Genomic DNA, 20367 nt, shown 5'->3' with positions numbered 1-20367 from the left:
TTACCTTGCTGATCAGATTTGAGAGAGACTTTTGACTCGATTCCAAGCACACTGAGGAGCAGTTTGGGTTTGCCAGGAATTGGAGGAGCCTCCAGATGAATAAATATCCCCGAGGTACTCAAACAAAAGGACCTAAAGAAAAGGGTCCTTCCTGACGCTCTCATTTGGATACCCTTGGCTTCTACATGTTCCTCGCTTGGAACGACAAGGCCGTTTAGGAATTCTTTAATTTGTTCAGCCATTTCAAGGTTTAAGTTCAGATGAAGAGAACGACCCAGTTCTACAAACACATCAGCTGAAATAAAACACGAGTTTCATTTTTATTAGAATCCGTGATTTTGAGTCACAACTAATTCGCGCTTTGTGGCCAAGAAAGATGTGGAATCTCTGTAGGCCTTCATGCATTCTCGTAGGAAGAATTCTTTTAAGTCTGCAAGAGAGTAAGCCATGTTTATTACCTTTGTCACAACGGAAATCTGTGATGTCTACAGTCACAAGTGATGGTAGAATACCACTGTGAGGATCGGGGAGACCAACTCCACTTTTAAGCCAATCCACAGGATAATCTGCTGGATCGGGCAGAGGCTTGAACACTGAAACAAAAGAAAAGCGATTGCCTTCGTTGGTTTTTCAAAGTATTTACAAACATCTACGCCAGCCCGTATTTACCAAGGTGCTGTTCCCTCTGTGTTGAACTTCCTTCACATCACTGTTTTTTGCATTGCATTGCATTGTTTTCGACCTTTTAAAAGAGCAGTTTTTTTTTTTTTTTTTTTTTTCTGGCAACCAACAAATTACCTTACCTTGAAAGTAACGTAAGAACGTCAGTATGGCCTTGAAGATGGGAACGCCTCAGAGAATTTGGTACAAAACAAACAGGGAGCATTGCGAAGAAAACCTGTTACCTTTTTCAGTAGAAGGCCCAGTGATGCTGCTGTCAAAACAGGAAACCTGAATCCTTGAATCACTAGACTGTGTGTTTACGATCAGAGCAGGATGAACCAGTTCAACTCGTAAAACAGGTTTGATTTGGATAGATTTGTCCCTAACCGGTAAATTTTGTTTAGAGGTAAAAACCCTCTCCGCAGGTTTATCATCCAGAAGAAATTGAGAGTAAACTGCTGCTGTCAGTCTCCTACCGGTAACAAAGACTTCCCACGGGACTTCACTTTCATTTCCAGGTGGTTTATAGGTGTTGGACGAGCCCTTTTCCAAAGGGAATTTTGAAGTTCCGCTCCTGTCTTTTCTAAATTTTGCAGACAGATTACTGCGTGCGCTTTCGAACCCGCTGTCGATTCTGTCAACACTTTGCAAAAAAACATGGTCTGGGCTCCGGGCTACAGAAGAGTCAGAAGGTGTCTTGGCGCTCTCATTTAAAGGCATTTTTAAAGAACCAGACAGGGTTTTCAGATTCTCCGCGGAAAGAGTCTGAAGCAGTTGAATCTGGTAAAAAAAAAGGATATTCAGCTCTAGGTTAGGTACTTAAAATCATGGAGATTGCCAAGACCGATTTTAAGACGGCTTAAGTACATAGATGACTTCACTTTAGGCAGAAGGTTCTAATAACCTCTGCAGATGGTTGCCAGTCGAATGCAATGTTGACCAATGTTAGTGCGGCTTGAGGACATGATTAGTCAGTTTTACCGTTAATTCATGGGACCTATTCGGTGTTCGTCCTTTGCACTGGGTCAGTTTCAATCGGTTGGAAAAATAGATTATTCAGTTCGTTTGTTCGTAGCCAAAAAAAAAAACAAACAAACGACTTCTGGAAAAACAGAACTATTTAACTTTACCGACAGATTGACACTGACCAATCACAACCGATAAACGCTAACTGAGCTGTATTATCCCGGAAAGACTGATTTGCCACGAAACAAACTTATCATATTCGACTGAAAAATATCCCCTCGACTCTGAAAATGACTTTCGTTTGGGTCGTCGGCAGAACTCTATTTACTCAATTAAATGCCGCAAATTTGAGGCAGCCGATTAATGCTGCATCCAACCACAAGAATGAAGTGGTTACTACGAGAATTAGAAGGGTAAAGATGAACAATTCCGATTCTATTTTGGCCAAAGAAAGAGTTATCGGAACTTGGCCATGTTTCTCTTTGAAATGATAATTGCAAAATTATCTACCTTAATTGTTGACAGTGATTTGAGATTTTATGATCTTGAAATACACGCCGCCCTTGAATAAACGCCGCATGGAAACGCTGGTAATAGGATAAACGCCTAAGCATTTAATCAATTAAATACAGTAGTCCAATTCAAGACCACATGTGCCTTAATGCTGAACGATATAACGATTGTTCTCCGGTCTACATCAATCACTATTAAATCTAATTCTTTTGGTGCAAAATATACCTGTGCCTTGTTAAGAAAACAATCTACATCTGTGACGAAATTGAACTCCAGCGACCAGCCACAGACTTGGATTCTTTCAGACACTGTTAATCTGTCTACTGCCACGTATGTCTCCACCGATACTGCGGGCGCAAGAACGACTCTAAAGTCTGAACCGGAAATTATTTGCGTAACGTGAACTTCTTCTGTGCCGCGCCTGATAAAGAGAGAAAGACAAACATAAAGCAGTGTAAGACGTCTTTCCCACGGGGTTAACCTTCAAGCATTCAGATATACTCTAAGGCTCTAAATGTGGAGACCCTCCCCTTTTCTGAACATTAAACACACCTATAACAGTGCTTTCATCTGGATACTTTCCTTGCAATCATGTCATCTTTTTGAACCTCACTTTGATTTAATTACGTCGCTATTTCGCAAATGAGTTTCAGTTGCAGCTTTCTTTAAAAAAAATCGTTGTCACATAAAATAAGACAAGATCATCATTTTAAATTTTTGAAAAGATATGTTTCTTTGTAATTTCACTACAAGAGAACGATATCATTGCCGTTGCCATCTCAGTAAATAAACAAGAATTCATCACACTGCACTTGGTAATCTCTCGCGCAGTAATTCAGTGAATCTCTTGTTCTTTGTACAACCAGCGCGAGCTTTCATTCACCTTCAAATCGCTCACATCAGACTCGAACCTTCATTTCAAAGTGAAGCAATTTCGCCAAATAAGGTCAAGAGAGCGCTCAAATAGCAGAAAAGACAGAAAACAGAGTGTAAGTCGCCAGACTATACAAAGAAAAAAACCTTTCAATGATTCAGTCACTTTGTATTCAAAGAGTTTTGCGAAAAGCCATTTAGCAGCGGTCTATAGCAATGGCAAAACCAGACCTTGAGCTAAGAGGGGGGGGGGGGGTTTATGTGTGGGGGACACCTGCCGGCTTTTCTCCCCTCTGCGTTGATTTATCAACCCAAAATAAGGGGGGGGAGCTGGCCCCCCCCGGGCACCTCCCCTAGATCTACCACTCTATAGCCTCCTATACGACACCGTAACGTTAACGTCATTAGCACGCGCCGTACGACGATTAATAATTCTGCTCGTATTTCAACACCCTTACCTGTATCAAAAGGCCACTATTGCAAAATATTTTTGAAGTGCACGAAATAACAGATCTCTCATTCGATGGTTTAACAAGTAACACGCAAACACATACCACATCTGCGTGTTCCACTCCAGTGCAGGATTCTGGTCCACAGCAATACCAACTAGTTCCTGGTCATTCTCATTTTTATGTTTCCCGCAAAGTTGTTCCCAGCTCCCCGTCCACACGCCAAACCCGCACAGGTCAATCTGGTACTGTACATCGTGGATGTCGTATCCCAGAGCTTGCCTGGAGCTCCGACCGAATTTACGAAACTTCTCGTAAAACTCGCGATTCAAAACTTTTCTGGAGTTTGGGTTGTCAGGGTGAGGAGAAACAGCCACTGTTGAAAGTTGAACTACAGCCATGTCCTCTTGTGAACGAATTCTTTCCGATCCCTGGGCCGAGTTTGGATCTTTCCCAACTAATAAACTCGGAATGAACAATCTCAGATTTCTCATGTTGACAAAAAGAAGTGGTAAGAGTTCGACATTAACCGTGACACTTTCAGCTTTTTCTCCTTCTTCGTCGTTCTTCGGAAGAAACACGCTTTCTGTCTTCTCTACGACGGTCTTGCGTTCAGACAAAAATCGAAACTTCTCTAACAAGCTTAAATCAAACATGTTAAGAGCCGAAACGATAGCTGGGCACCACAACACGACATCAAACGGCTGAATATTGACATATATTTCGTGCTGGTCTTTGTACTGGTCTTCCTCTTTACCAGTCCTCTCCAAAGAAGACGACCTGCGTCTCTTTAAGTGAAGGGAGGAGCGTTTGTACATGACCGTGAGAAATCCGTGCGCCCCTGGGCCTGAATTCTCTCGGCGACCGCTGGACGGACGCCTTGCTGACGTGAAGAGTGATTTGGAGGAGATTATATCATTACAGGATAACAATATGCCGTTGAAAAGACCAAGTTCCCAGAAACCATCAGAGCTTTACAAATGTAAGCAAAATTAAAATCAGTATTGAGCGGACGTTTATACCTAAATTTCAAAAATTTCAGTCTGTATCAATACTATAACAACCAAAATTAAGGAGCATTTCCCAGAAGGTACCAGGAGGAGAAATTACGATTATGTTTCAACATCTCAGACACACCTAACCTCAGTTTAAACTCTGAATTTCCAACCTGTATTCTCTCCCATAACTTCACTCTTAACAATGTTTTCATCGCCTTAGATCATTTTTTTTTAACTGAAGCAGAGTAGGTAAATTAGAAAATTGCTACTAAATTATCATGACTGGCTTCTACTAATTACAGTACCTAGATATCCGCGTGTGATCATCACCCTCGTGCTGCCAGAAAACTTTGTCTGTCAAACACAGTCTACTACGTATTCATAGTTCCTTCGTGCCTTAAGTCATAATTAGCAATAACAGGATACATTATTATACTACATAAACCATCTGAAAAAGACACCTTTGTATGAAGTGCGAAACATTAAAAGCTCCGATCTTGCACTGCATCTGAAGCATGGCGTCACTGTAATCAACTGAAGCTGTTAGATCCTCCAGCTCTGCACTGACGCATACAGCCGAGTGATCGACCGCTGATCGACTGTATAGATTAGTAACGACTCTAGGAAGAGTCCATTGCAGCCACAGCGAAACTCGAATGGACTTAGAGGGCTGAAAGAAGTATTGGAAAGACGAAAATATCATAAAAGACGATAATTTAGTAATTCTGAACAATTGACAGCAAAGTGAAGGTGTAGTCTGATCGTCCGGGTGAGTGTAGTCCTGAGAAGGACTGTTGTCGGTGGCAGTGACTGACGTTTCGACAACCTGTGCGGAAGTCATCATCAGAGTCAAGTGAGTGATTGTTGTCAGTAGAATGTTCTTATTCCAGTTCGTGTGAAATGATCGGTTGGTTTTGCCGTGATGTTATTGGCTGTAAGGCTCAAGTGACGTAAGTCGGTCGTGATTGGTCTGTTTCGGTCTGTCGGTAAAGCTAGGTTGTTCTTTTTCGGTCGTTTGTGATGTTTATGTCGTGAATGAGTCGTTTGTATGGGGCGGGTAGTTGTTGACATCTGTTTAGGGGAGTCTGTTCTAAGTTAGTAAACCAGCTTTCCAGAGTCAGTCGTTGAAAATAGTCAGTGCTGTAGGTTAGGCATTGCGCAGAGTCCCAGTCAATGTTGTGGTTGGTAAGTCGATGGTGTTCAGCAATGTGATTGCTGACATCACCTTTCCTCGTCGCCCGTCTGTGTTCAGTCAGTCTTGTTGTGAGGTTTCTGCCAGTCTCACCGATGTAGGAGGCTTGGCAGTCGGAACAATTGATCTTATAAATCATTCCCTGTCTGTTCCTCGGTTCGTCTTTGTCTTTAACGTTGGTTAGTAATTGACGTAGTGTGGTGATGGGTTTGTGGGCGACGCGGATATTGAAGGGTAGTAAGATGCGCGAGATGTTTTCAGACATGCCTTTTATGTACGGTATGGTTGCTGTAGTCGTAGGGGTTGCGGTGTCGTTTGTTTCGGTAGTGGTAGTGGGTCGGTGAGTGTTTCGTCGGATGAAGTCGTTGTTGTAGTTGTTCTTCGTAAAAACACGGTGAAGGTATTTGTTCTCGTCGGATAAGCTGTCTGTCGAGTCACATACTAGTTGTGCGCGTCGTGTTAGAGTTCTGATAGTTGTGGCTTTGTGTGATGTAGGGTTGTAGGATGACTCGTCTAGTAATCTGTCGGTGTGTGTCGGTTTCCTGTAAACTGTCGTTCGTAATGAGTTGTCGTTGTGGCTTACCAGGCAGTCTAGAAAAGGAAGTTTGCCATTTTCTTCGACTTCTCTGGTAAACTGTATGTCAGTGTTTTGTTCGTTAAGGTGGTTGTGGAATGCGTCAATTTCGTCGTGTCGAACGGCGGTGAATGTGTCGTCAACGTAACGTCACCAAAGCGGTATCGTTTGTCGGCAAGTCGAAAGGGCGCGTTCCTCGATGTTCTGCATCACAATTTCTGCTATAACAACAGAAACTGGAGACCCCATGGCAGTGCCGTGTAACTGTTTGTAGTGTTTACCGTTGTACTGAAAGTAAGTAGACGTTAGGCAAATGTTTAGCAAGTCCATGATGTCGTCTGTCGGTAGCGGTAGTGGGTCGGTAGATTTTCGGATTGCAGTCTCAGTGCATTGTAATGCTAATTGAAGTGGAATACTTGTGAACAGTGATTTCACATCAAATGACACTAGTTTGTAGTCGTCAGGTATCTGAACAGTCTTGGTAGCGTTAATGAAGTCTTCAGTGGATTGTAGTTTATGTCTGGATTTGTCGGTTAGCGGTTGTAGTATTGTCGTCAGGTACTTGACTCTGATGATGACTTCCGCACAGGTTGTCGAAACGTCAGTCACTGCCACCGACAACAGTCCTTCTCAGGACTACACTCACCCGGACGATCAGACTACACCTTCACATGTTACCCCCGGGTTCAAACCATTTACTGAATTAACAGCAAAGGAAGATGTTTTTTAAAAAGAATCTGACTTCAAATATCGTGTCTAAATACATTAGAGGTTTCCCCATGCAGTTGAAATGGCACAATTTACACATTAGATTTTATGTTTTTGCTACAAACATGGTCACCACGGTTGAAGAATTCAGCGGACACGCCCAGTCGTCCTTCTCGTTTCCCCCTCCCTCCCCCTTGGCGTTTGCATAGGCTTCAAGATAAGAGTGATATCTGCTGGCATACCTGTTGAACTTGTGAAAAGGTCGTTGAAGAAACGCTTTCGGTTGGTGCGATCTCACTTTCTACTTGGTCCAGACAGGATGATGAAGTCAAGGAAGTTGTCCGTTTCATATCTGGGGTGGTAGTATGGGTAACGGATGTCGGCATACCGGAAGTAGTGTCAGCGGAAACGGAAGATGTTGAAGTTAAGAAGCAGGTTGAGAGGAGATCCTCCAACAAGTTGGCGACTAACTGCATCTAAAAAAGCAAAAAAACGAGTTAACCCAGTCTTAGAAATATTATGACTGTTCCGTGTCGAAAGTAATACAGGGTTGCATCGGTTCACCGCATCTTTGTTAAGGATCTGGAAAACTCACGTAATCCCCTCAGCCGATCACAAGCACCCAAAATCAACCCCGTCCTGCTCACTAGTGTTTCAAGGCGCTTCTTGTCAATAAGATACATGTGGGTTTAGTTCAAGTTCTCAATGGCCCCTACAGACACTTTTCTGCTTTCTAATCAGCACGCTTTACAATGATATCACTTTTTGGTTTAGCGACAGTCAATCTAAACGCGCCCCAGCCTAAACCAGTCTCACCTGCTTCCCACAGCAGCTGACTTCAATTGGCTGAAAATCTGTGTGAACACAAAATCCAAGCGTGGAAACCCTTCGCCCAACCGCGCCACTCGGCTTAAGAAACTGAAGCGGGGCCAATGTAGGAGAGCTAGGCACCGATGATGTTCGAGCTGATGCAAGTACAGCGGTGCAAGACACTTTTGATAGTAAATAATGCACAACAGGTTGATAATCCCTTCCATTCACTGATGGGATTTTCTTAACGTACACTGAGTACACCGCTAAATTTTCTGCTTCTAAAGTCCACGGGAGCGTTTCTCGTCGTGTGGCGTCCTTGTGGTGTGTCTTTACTGGCAGGGACTGTCTGATGGACATGAGTTTGTGATTTGCACTAAGAAGTTTAAAGTTTGGGAGACAAATGACCAGCGTGGGTGGAAATGAATTGTTTGTCGTTTTTAAGGATTGAGTGGAAAACGTGCAGGCAATATCGTTGGTTTCAAGTTCGTGGGCAATGTGCTTCTCTGGCAGGAACAGTACAGCACTCTTGATGTGGACCTAAAGTTGAGTTAGGTGTTAGTACTTGGTGGCTCTCCCTTAACCCTTTCTACCTTCAACATCAGTGTGCATATTCTCCATACTGTTCTCTATAGATTTCCTAAGGCACTGACAAGGAGACTTTGTGTGTCAGTCAAGAGCTTCTTAAGGTGATGATCATTTCCTTAATTCTCGTGACTTTACCGTGTGATACAGGTGCGACATTGTGAAAAGAAATTAGAAACTAGTCACTCTTAGGGTTCTCAGGGTTAAAGCTGTTGTTACCCATTTGACTAGTTTAGGGAATTGGACGTTATATCCGGGTAAAGGAAACTTCTTCACCCTGATACGTTTGACACTTCTCGCAACCAATTTGTAAGACAACGTTACGAAAAATTTCGGGGGTTCTATCGTTAAAAAAAAAAAAAAAAAAAAAAAAAAACAGAGTAAGAGTTTGGTTGACAAAGGGTAAAAGTTAGTGACTTGTTTTCCCTTCCGCAGTCTCTTTTTGGAAAAAAATTTCATTGTTCGACGAAAGAACAATATCAAAATTGATGTCAGGTATGATACTCGCCAAAAAAAAAAAAATAATAATAATGAAAACATGAAAACAGAGGACTGTCTTCAGTCTTCCTTAAGCTAAACGCATCGGCAGTGACAAGTCTTACGCAAAACCCAGTTCCCCTTACTCGAATAACCCATTTTCAAATTACTTTTGGCCTCATTTTTCAAAGCGAGTCCTGGTGCCCATCCTTTCATATGATAATACGTTTTCATTCACGTGCAAATTAAACTCATTTTCACTAGAAAGGTTGAGCACCAGTCCTCGTTTTGCAGTAAATGGTTTGAACCCGGGGGTAACATGTGAAGGTGTAGTCTGATCGTCCGGGTGAGTGTAGTCCTGAGAAGAACTGTTGTCGGTGGTAGTGACTGACGTTTCGACAACCTGTGCGGAAGTCATCATCAGAGTCAAGTGAATGATTTTCAACAACTACCCGCTATGGAGCGGGTAGTTGTTGACAATCATTCACTTGACTCTGATGATGACTTCCGCACAGGTTGTCGAAACGTCAGTCACTACCACCGACAACAGTTTTTCTCAGGACTACACTCACCCGGACGATCAGAATACACCTTCAGTCCTCGTTTTGACAAAGAGGCCAAGGGTAATTCGGAAATGGTCATACGTACCGTGACCATGTCGTCTTCCACAATTTTCAAAGTATCCCGAATCTGATACAATTAATTCCAATGTATCGCTAGCGGGTACATTAACTGGACGTGATCAATTTCCATGAAAAGTGCATATAAAAAATACCTATCTAATGTTTGAATAGAGACACCATCTGACCTGGAGTTCCATAGCCGTAATGAAGGAAAGCTTGTCAAATAACCAATTCTCAAACATCTTTCTTCCATCCACTGTTTCTTGTGGGCTTTCACTTGGTGGACTCTGTTTTGTTGGACTTTCGTCTTGTTTACTAGCTGTTTTTTCTTCTTTCGGTGGAGAGGCAACAGAACCATACCCTAAAAGACAATTGTGTGTGATATTAGACTAGTTTTCAATAACAGTCATCATCGTTTTTTTTTTCTGGAAAACAAACAGAGCACAGCGCATTCCAAGAATAAAACCCGGGTCTCTTCAAGCTGGAGTATTGCTACTTAGATGTTGACTAAAATGTTGTTATATTAAAAACATTTGCCAAAGGATGGAGGAACAGTATCCAGACACAGGCCTTTCACTTGATCAACATCGTTTTGCATTTGATGCTTTTCGCCAATCATCCACAACAATTTGCATGAAAACGTCGCCTGGAGACATTTTTGATCCAGCGTTCTAATGGCCTCCGTGTTCAGCTTGGTCCACAACAGTTAGTCGGTGTGTTTGGATGCGATACCTTTTTATGGACTCCACTTTTGAAGCCTTTTTTAATCGTTTACACTTTCAACAGCGTTAAGTTTCCAGACGTTTTAGATGATTGACGAAAACGCATGTCCACAAAGAAGTATGCGTTTTCGGGGGTGAAAATTACATTTCCTGAGTTGTTTGATTCTTACAGAGACCGAGACAAGTTCTTAGCATCGATTCAACAATCTACCCACCTCTTGCAAATGTTTTCTTTCTGGGGGTGGTGGCTGATGGAGTTTTGGGGAGAGACTGGTGCCGAGTCGTCTTAGTCCTCTCTCGTTCTGCTTTGTGGCGGGATGTTACTGTTGGTGCAGGAGACTTGTAACAAATCCACTTGTAAAGCAGAGGATCAAGGCAAGCTGTGATACCCTTCAGATGAAACAGGACCATACCGCTCAACTGATCACCACTCGGTGGGGCTGTTGAGAAAAATTAAAAAATAATAATAATAAACAAACAAACAAACAAAACAAGAATATTGGAAAGTGATTGATTGACTAAGGTTACTTACCAAGGTGAAGTTAATAAATGAAGGTTAATTTAAGTGGCGAAATTGGAAAGCTGACGCTTAGAGCGTCATCCCTTAATTAGGCGAAGCAACGAAGGGGGTTGAGGATTGAACGCTATTTGAGTAAGCATGGTAATGGCTGAAGCAAGAAAATACAAAGTCTAATTAATAACCAGCTAAGTTTTCCCTTACCCTTGGGCGCCGCAGAACATTTTCTTTCATTAACTGATCGACAGACCAGCTGGCCGCCTATTGGCTGACAGCAGGACCGGTTTACTGACTGACTGACTGACTGATGGGGCTAGCTGACCGACAGACCGAGTGCCTATATTTGGAAGTTGATTATTTGGCACTAATGCAAAAACTGGGGACGGTAAAACTTAAAATATAAAAGCTGCAAGTAAAACGTAAAAATCGTTAAGAGCGAAAACTACTGGCGAAAGTGTGTGGACTGTTTAAGTTAGCGCAGCTTCATTTCCCTAAGTTGCATGCGTTCACGGAAAGAGGAGACTGCAGTTCTGTCACCTCTACGAACTCTGGTTTCGTGGAGTGAAAGGACGAAAATCAAAACGGCCTGTAAGAGCAATATGCTGATTTGAGTTGTTTCCCTTTTTCACTAGTCCTTCACGGACACGAAGGAGTATGAATAAGCCAGGAAATGTATCACTGAAATCAAAATTTACCTGGTTGTGCCACAGGGTCACCACACCTTACAGCAGCCTGGGGTAACTGTACAGTGAAGCTTAGAACTGGTTCTGTACTTTCAATAAAGTTCTCCTGCAGATGTGCTGACCGAAAGAGATTGCCTGTGTACATTTCCGAGGTGTCTGATGGACCCTTAACTAAAGGCGTTGTTTCAGTAGTGCCAGAGTCACCTAACAAAAAGGAGACACCTAAATTCAATTTTAGGTAAGTTTAATGCTATACAAGTCCTAAGAGCTCTCCCAAATAGTGTTCATAAAATATGTCATCAAATATTAAGTAAAAAATTGATTTTCAGAAGTGGATTAAAATTAAATTCATAACAGAAAACGACGTTTGAAATTATTTAGGCTTTGACCGAGATTGGACTTGTATCTACCAGATACTATGTGAGCAGTAAAATGAAGAGAGAAAATTCCAATTTTTTGTCATGTCTAGAATACAGCTAAACTTAGAGTACGGTTAGTAATGTTTTTTTTCCTCAGTTAACTTCACTGCAGGGGATTACTCACAGGACTTGAGAGAGGCAAAAACAGTTCCCACTGAACCACTAGCGCCAACAACAGACTGAGTCTCGCAAAACTGCATTTGGATGTTTGAAACTTTAAACTGCAACTCAGGCTGTATGCCTCCCACAGAGTCTTGATCTGAAATTTTGAAATTAAAACCATTGCTTCGTTTTCAGGTACACATACACTGTGGGTTACGCCTACAGCACACCCAGGTCAGTGTATGATGCAAGTTAATTTTGGTTTTATCGACTAAGTTCATACAGTAAATTGGCCACCGTAGAGTTTCAAAGCTGGCGTTACGAGCTTTAGTCATCCCGTTAATCACCCCATACTTCATCAAAACTTCTCGGTGCCCCGGCCGCCATTCGCTCTGACGGAGGACTACCGTTCGAAACGTCAATTTTGAAACTCTTTACGGTGGCTAATTTACATTATTAAAAACTAGATTATTGGATAATGCAATTCAAGACTTTTTATTGGCTTAGCCATTATGGTATATCAGCCAATATACCATAATCTACAAATAATTTTATGGTAAGCGTACGTGTCAGCTTAAAATTAAAAGGGAGCTAAAAATTTAATAAAATTTAATAATTTAATTCAACGTTTTTAATAAAACAATTATTCCACTCGCGCTTGTTGGATATGAGATGATTATAGCCAACAAGGCGCGTAGTGCCTCGTTGGCTATCTATCATCTCATATCCACCGCGCGCTCGTGGAATAATTGTTAATTATCAACTCTGTTGATAAAACCAAAATTACCTTACCCCGTTTATTATAATGCAACTTGTTTGTGTGGATTCTTAAAATTCAGTAGAGTGATGTACTCTGTACATGTACTGTAGGCTTACAGTAATCAAAATGCATAATGCACAATGCTGAATACCATTTTGATATCATTGTTACAACATATTTTGAGGGCCAGCGGTCCATCCATATTGTAGGGTTCAGTCTCCTCGCGTCAGTATATATTTTAGTTTTCGCGCGAAAAGTTTCATTAATGTTACGTAGTTGTCGTTGTGTGCTCGCAATGCTTTGTCTCATGTTTCTCTAGATCCAAACCGTCAGGTATGTTTTAAGCTTTAATTTCGCCGGGTTTATTTCGTTTGTTATCATTTATCGTCGGTGGTTAGATTTAGTGTAATTAAATTCTGTTACAAAAACCACTGGTCAAGAATAAGTGTATGGTTCGGGTAACCATTGAGAAACATTACCGGTGCGTTCGTTACAGTCATTTTGCTGTAAGACTTGGGGTATGTTTTCCAGAAATCTCCCAGGTGCTATCAATTTTATCCTATCTTTGGAAAAGATGCTTTCTTTGTAAAGCTTTGTTTTGTGTCCAATTAATAATCATCCCATACTTGATAATGAGTGGCATGACTTGGCTGCTTGACAGAGTGATAAATTACCACTGAACGAAGGTTTTACATTCATACTACACTGATCTCTGGTGGAAAAGATTAAAAATTGTATGTTTAATATCTTTAGTGATCGCGGTAAATGTAATGCTCTAATTACTTGACCACCAACACATCAAGGTACATGTATGCTCACCATTAGGATCATAGAACACACAATCAACAACTGCTCTAGAAATTGGAGCCATTTTTCCTTCTTTTGTCAAGCTGCTTGCCCATGAGTCAGCAATGTGAGACATGAGTACAAACTGAGGCTTTGTCAAAAGAATTTGCAAGTTTGGGACTTCCACATGAGCCTCTTTCTTGAGAAGGTCTGCTCCACCCCTACAAAAATTCACAACAATCTCGTTAAAACAAGGCTTCTTATGTACATGAATTATACATGTACAGGTGCATTCTGATCACAGGCTGTACAGGGTGGGCTCTCTACTGTGAAATAAGATGGAACTGTCTGATCAAGGCAGGCCAACTAAATCACTCTGTATCTTGTTCCAGTTTTTGAATGTGTCTCCCATTCTACTGGTGAACCATTGTCTACAATCATGCTATGTCTTAAATCATCCAGCTATAACCTGACAAGAAAAAGTTTGAATACAACAGCAATTTTCACAGTTGTGAACACTACTTAAGCAGAAGGGAAAATATGGCCTGAAAAAAAAAATTAGGCCAGTACAGGATTTGAACCCACAACCTCTGCGATACCGGAGCAGTGCTTTATCAACTGAGCTAACAAGCCAATTGGGAGCTGTTCATTATGTTGGTTCATAATAAACCCATGAAGTGATGAATCAATGATAGTTCACATACCGGTAATATGACTTTCCTATACTCACAGTCAGAAAAAAAGTCTAGCCACAGGCCTAACATTGCCACAGACTATGCACTTTGAACATTAAATCATTGATTGGTTAATAATTATGTGACTAAGCTTTAATGTAGTTACTCCTAATGAATTAGTCAATGTAGAGCAATGTGGTTTGTAACTTAAGACAATCATGTTCTTTTATCTTTTGGAAATAAAGACCATTAAACTATTAGATTAGATAAGCTGTTCAAATTCTAAACAGCAGAGCATCAGAATTGGCAGAGTGATGTAAAATAAAGCAGTCCTTTGTTTCACCATTCCTTAATTGCTTGATCCTGCAGGTTCGGGATGATGTTCATTAACTGAGCGCTTGGAAAAAAAACTACTGAGTTGAAATCCTTGCAGGGGTGAAAACTATTCAACATAAAGTGTGGTAAAGGAATGGTGATTCAACCAGAGAAAATCAAACTTAAGAGTATAGATTCAGACTAAATCTTCCCAATTGATTTTTCATTGCATCCTCAATACATACATTATAAAACAATATTGTTGCAAAAATTATACCAATAAGAAAGACCTACCAAGATTCAGGCAAAATACAAAATCTTAATGATCCAGCCATACTGAGTGGTGGAATAATGTTAACCAGAGGCATATCTGTTACATCGGACTGAAGCTGCGTCACACTGACTTGAATGCCAAAAAACTAGAAAAGAGGATTGAATAGAAAAACAAGTTTGCGTTTTCAGATTGGAAACTAATAAACAAGCCTTGCATACTTGAATTTATTTAATAATTTAAAACTGTGGGTGGCCTTGTAATTGCTGATAATGACCATTAAATATACCTGTATTTGAGCAATTTTCCAACAACGGTGTATGGTAGTAACAAAATTAATGTCTAAGAGCAAAGCAAGCAAAAATACAAAATTAAAAAGAACAAGGAGGGCACTGTGGTGTATTTTCTTGGACAAAAACAGTTACAGATCTCTACTAGTAAATAAACTGCTGTATCAAAATTACCAACCTGGGCAGACACATCAGAGTATGTGCACATAAGCATGGCTTTCCCAGCAGGGTATTCTGCATTTGCTATAGCTAGTTTAGTAAGTTCTGTTGGGTACATCGGTTCTGTTACTTGGACATCAATTCTACTGATCTGAACGATACAGACCACTTTGTGAACAGCATCAGTATCTTCAACCTGAAAAGAAAGACACCTTCACCTATCAGTAAACCACATCACTTAATCACCCCCCTTTCTGCCTGAGTATGCACCCAAACCTGTTAAGAAAGTTGGAGCAACCTGAAATGGGCTAACAATGAAGCTAAACCTTCATCCCACATTACCCACTTCATGGAAGGAAACTTTTTTTATTACATATTTAAGGGAAGAAATGTAAAGCAAGTGCTGAGCATTACCAAAACTTTCAGTCTCTGTGGACTTCTTTGAAGAAAAAATTAATATTATTTTTAAGACTCCTCCAACCCTGCTAAAATATACTAAAATAACGAACAGAGAAATCCAAGAGATTGACTAGCATGGATAAACAAATGACACCTCAAAATCAAATCTGCAGTAAGTGCATGTTCATCAGTTTTCCTTCCTACATGTATGGTAAACTTTTGAGGCAGCTTTACTAAGTTATTTGTTTCATATTTACATCAGGGATGCTCTGTAATGATAGCTGTGAGGAGACTGTGTGTAGCTCTGTGGTGCTGTTTGTGTTTTGCAGTGGAGGACCAAGTGGCATCTTTCCATGGTCAGCAGCTGGTAGAGTAGCAGTAAATGACACCAAGGTGATGCTAGAATTTTGAGCTGGAATGTTGCCTGCCAGAAGCTGTTTCTCAATGAACTCATCATAAAATGGCTCACATTTCTCTACAACATTTAATAAATAAAAATGTATTTATTTTTAGTAATAACAAATAGACTGCACATCATACATTACAGTATGTAGCCTTCATGTTTATTATTATAATTATGCTCGAATCAAACTCCTATTTGGAGGCTGTGGCCACAAATTTAAAACCATTCAAGAAGATTCTCAGCTTAAGAAAGATGTTACTCATTTGGTCAAAACTCTGGGATAAAGTCAAAATGCTGAATCTTCCTTGAAGAGTTGACCTCACACCATGCCACATCAAAGCACAAAGCTATGTGGTTTAAAATCATTTTCAATCACTTAGACTTTTTCTTTGTTCTGTGCTGGTGATAACTTGCTTGACATGTTTCTCTGTTTGATGACCAAGTTCCTTCTTCTGATTATTCAAGTTATTTATCAAAAAAAAATATTGTTTTCACCCCTGGTAAACAGCCAGGCCACTTCCCCACCAAGGACCAAATTCACAGAGGTTTAATGAGTATATTGTCATGAATGTTAAAATGGGGAAGTCTGTTTTTTCAAATGAATTAGTCACAGTAAAAAATACCATCAATTGACACATTGAATATCAGGTCATATGTGTCCATCCAGGGACACAAGATACAGAGAGATAAGTTGTATGTTTGATGTGCACATGTGAGTCCATTAAAGTAGTCTCCATAAAGAGAAGAGGTTAAAAAGTCACACCTTTTCTTGGAACAATATCATCAAATGACAGCTTCAAAACAAGCTCCATTCTATGCATCATACTTGTTGAGAGCTGTAAATGTGTTGGGCCCACAATCAACCGTTTGAAAGACATCTCCTTTACAACTCGTATTTCACCAAAAACCTCTAACCCTTCCAGTTGGTTCTCCTCAGTATCCTGATCCCTCTCTGGTTCAATTTCCATTGCATACAAATAGTCGGCAAAAAAAGCCCCATATCTCCTGAGGGCAAGGTTCTCGTTGTGTACCTTTAGAAATTCCTCTGCATCAAATGTCAGGTCAGGAATCTCTAGCGAAGATCTTTCTCCATTGTCAAACAAGGAACCTGTAAGAAATCCTGATGAATCAGAGGAATCCTCCTTATGACTTGCAATGGTGATAAAAACATCTTCCTAGAAAAGAATTCAAAGAAGAACCTTGTTTTTAATTCAAAAAACAGAATACCCATAAAAGCTGTATATATAATTTCAACAGTGCTTGTGATACAAATGCACATTTTAAGCTGCAAGATAAAGAGATTCTTTCACATGTAATAGCACCATAAAATTAATGAGTCCAACATACATGTACTGCATTTTGGAGTTAAATTTTATTAAATGTGTTGCTCTTTGCATTACACTTTACCAAAAACAAAGAAAACACAAATTATTCAACAAGTTCAAAATCATTCTAGCATTAACTCATTTTTAAATTAACCAATTGAAAACACTTTTAGCTTACTGGTCATCTGCATGTTTGCTAATTTCTTCAAGATTACTGATTGAAGTTTAGTTACCTCAGCATTACAGTGTGTAATGATAAAAGTTGTATTTCCACGAGGTCCTTCATAACTTTACCGTGAATAAAAAGTGACTTGAGTAATAAGTGACTTGATTAATAAGTGACTTGAAGATGTACCTTATCATCTGCCTCAACTCCTTCTTTTGATGAAGAGACATCCAAACTTCGACAAACACAGTCACCAATACACCACCCCATAATGGATGATACGCCAAGCTGAGCGTCGAAAAACTCATCTCCTTTCATTACAATCTCACCCGCTCCTCCTGACAATTCAAAACTCAACATAGGCTTGAATTCAAATCTCTGTCCACCGAAAAAATTCCCATCACTGACCTTTCCCGTCAACTTGATGGTGATTGTCACATGAGAAACATAAAATCCTGCGAGCAGTAAAGGTGTTGGTGGAGGTGTTGCAAGCTGGGCTGACTGATCATCTGTGAGATTGGGAACCAAAGACCACATCCAGTTAACCCAATCTTCATCATTTGGGTTTTGCTGGTTTCCTGTCTGACTAGAGAACTCTTGTGGTTCTGATGTAAAACTCAGATTTGGATTAGAAATGGCTTGTTGCTCGACTATCTTTTTTGCTGGGTGCGGTTTGTACTCAGAACCTGGCAAATCTAGAGTTCCAATATATAGACTGAGACACAGAGTAGCCAATCTCATAAACATTGGAAGCTGTTGATCTGTGAGTGAAATGTCCGCAGACTCACAATACACATTAAACTTTGTTTCAATGGGTCTGAGAAGGCTGTCAAACTTCAACATCATTCGGCAGCTTAGACCACACTTGTACAATAGTGGATCTTGGTAAAGCTCTATTTTTCCACTGGAATTTCGCTTATCAAGACAGATGGTCAGATCAGAAATATTGCATACTTTCTGAAGCAAAAAGTCAGGAGCAACAACATCAACAAAAGCTTTCTCCCAGTTGCTGTTTACACTGAATGTTTCAGCTGATTTAATGTTTAAGGACAAAACAATGTCATCCTCCAAGTATTTCAATATAACATTGTTAACGCAAATTGATACATTGTTGATCACCCGGTTGACAAGACTCTGAACATAACCAGAAGGAGGGACCTCTTCTTTGCCCTCCATTACTTTTTGAAGGTCTTCTTTTACATTTTCACCTGTTGTTGAAGCCGCTTCAGAGGCCATACTCGATTGGTCACTGGGGCTATGATCTGGATATTTCAACTGAACAACACACTCTAAAGTGCTGATGGTGATCTCAACTGGCTCTGATCCCAGCTTTGTCCATGGGATGTGAATCTGCAGCTTGTGAATCTTCCCGCTGAGAAATGTTATTGGCAAGTGTAGTTCCTGGAAGAGCATAAGTGTATTCACAATAAATGTCACAATCAATCTCTCCTTATCAGAGAGGGAGATGCTCATCGAAAAACTAGAACTAAGGCAACAATTGCATATTAAAAGCAATCTAAACTAAACAATGGTTTTGCTTTATTAAGCACTGACATGAGTCTATAAAAATCTCAGGCAGATTCAAAACCACTCACATTCTAATCCAAATTTGCTTATTTGCAATAACGCCCATTTACTTGTACCTCCTTTGAGTTGTCACTGGGTCTAGGTGACATTTCCCCTTGTTCTCACTGGCAGTTGGGATTACTTTGACTTTACCATACTCAATCAAAAAATTGTTCTACCAGTAAATTTTACCACACCGATAGGTATTAACATATACATTATTGACCCAGCGTGAGGTTAAGAGGGCTGGATATGGGCTGAGTTTCTTTTCTTGTGTTTTTTTTTTTTATGCACCAAGAACACAATGAGGTCTATAAAAACACAAAAAAAGAATGAGGCTAACAACCAGTCATTTTGGCTGCACAAGCTTGGTCAATAAAAGATTTATTGTATGAGCAAAAAGATTTCAATATAACACTATAAGTATCAGCAATGACTTGTTTATTTGTCATTGCTGAAAAAGAATGCCCACTACTATGGCATGATAAACTCACAAAACTTGTTTCTGTTTTCTTTGTTGTGACTGTCTTCATTATGTAACTCCATTGCCCACACTGTCTAAAATTATGAAATGATTTCATGGAGGCTCCACACAATTTTTTTTTCCTGACACAAGATCAAAGCAGGTAATCCCAAAGAAACAAGATGGGCCCTTCTTCCCTAGATGAGTAGCCAATCGGAACACGGGACTCATTTAACCTTGTCCACGGGCACAGTGCCAGCTTGTAATGAAGCCGAGGGAAAGAGCTTTTCACCAAAAGAACTGTTCAACGATATATACTTGCTTTAACTCTATTTATGCTTCCTGACACGTTAAAAAAATTATTTTCAAACCTCCTCACCTTTTCCAAAACATCAAGTCTTAGTTCTAAATTGTACAAGACAACATCTCCGCCCCATAGAGACAAACTAAGATCTGAAGGCTTCAAATTCTTTATGTACTTGTCGACGTAGCTCATCAAAAGCGGAGTGATATAACTCTCTAACATGATTAGTATTTTATAAAACCCTGGGTTCTTCCAAGATGTTTACTTTAACAAAGCATTTGCGAGCCCTCACTGTTGTTACACAAACAGTGCAACTCCTTGATAAACAAAAATAATCTTGAGCTTGAAGCCATTGGAAGTAATTTCGAGCGATACTATCCTTCTCTGTTGCCACGAGGAAAAAACACTGCTTTATCTGGCCAGCTCATGTTTTATACAAACTTGAACTCCCAGAGATGTTTTGAGAGCGTCTAGCTATTCAATTGCAGTTAGTTTACACTGAGTTCAGAGTTCAAAAAATCATAGAAGGAGACTATTATTTTTATCGTGAACTTCAGTTTCTTCCAGGCGTTCACAGGATGAAACATGGTAGAGGATTGGTACATTGAGAGT

General features: G+C 40.3%; 1 protein-coding gene across 1 annotated transcript in view; it reads right to left on the bottom strand.

The window, feature by feature from the left end:
• Positions 1-20317, bottom strand: part of LOC111329674 (intermembrane lipid transfer protein VPS13B) — a 38929-nt gene extending 18612 nt beyond the window's left edge. Inside the window, exons 1-19 of the mRNA XM_088757719.1 lie at positions 19831-20317; positions 17612-18823; positions 16695-17106; positions 15786-16003; positions 15149-15325; positions 14704-14828; positions 13454-13641; positions 11897-12031; positions 11366-11557; positions 10369-10593; positions 9617-9792; positions 7753-8286; positions 7179-7412; positions 4924-5132; positions 3570-4436; positions 2368-2563; positions 906-1443; positions 459-593; positions 5-295 (exon numbers count right to left, since the gene is read on the bottom strand). Coding sequence (XP_088613845.1) covers positions 5-295; positions 459-593; positions 906-1443; positions 2368-2563; positions 3570-4436; positions 4924-5132; positions 7179-7412; positions 7753-8286; positions 9617-9792; positions 10369-10593; positions 11366-11557; positions 11897-12031; positions 13454-13641; positions 14704-14828; positions 15149-15325; positions 15786-16003; positions 16695-17106; positions 17612-18823; positions 19831-19977 — 6211 coding nt within the window. The 5' untranslated portion in view covers positions 19978-20317. The remainder of the gene's footprint in view (positions 1-4; positions 296-458; positions 594-905; positions 1444-2367; positions 2564-3569; positions 4437-4923; positions 5133-7178; positions 7413-7752; positions 8287-9616; positions 9793-10368; positions 10594-11365; positions 11558-11896; positions 12032-13453; positions 13642-14703; positions 14829-15148; positions 15326-15785; positions 16004-16694; positions 17107-17611; positions 18824-19830) is intronic.
• Positions 20318-20367: the final 50 nt, after the last annotated feature.

The sequence above is a fragment of the Stylophora pistillata genome, chromosome 4 (assembly GCF_964205215.1).
Source record: "Stylophora pistillata chromosome 4, jaStyPist1.2, whole genome shotgun sequence".
In the NCBI taxonomy this organism is placed as follows: domain Eukaryota; kingdom Metazoa; phylum Cnidaria; class Anthozoa; order Scleractinia; family Pocilloporidae; genus Stylophora; species Stylophora pistillata.
The sequence above is the reverse complement of the archived record's forward strand: the minus strand, read 5'-3'. Positions and strand labels throughout refer to the sequence as shown.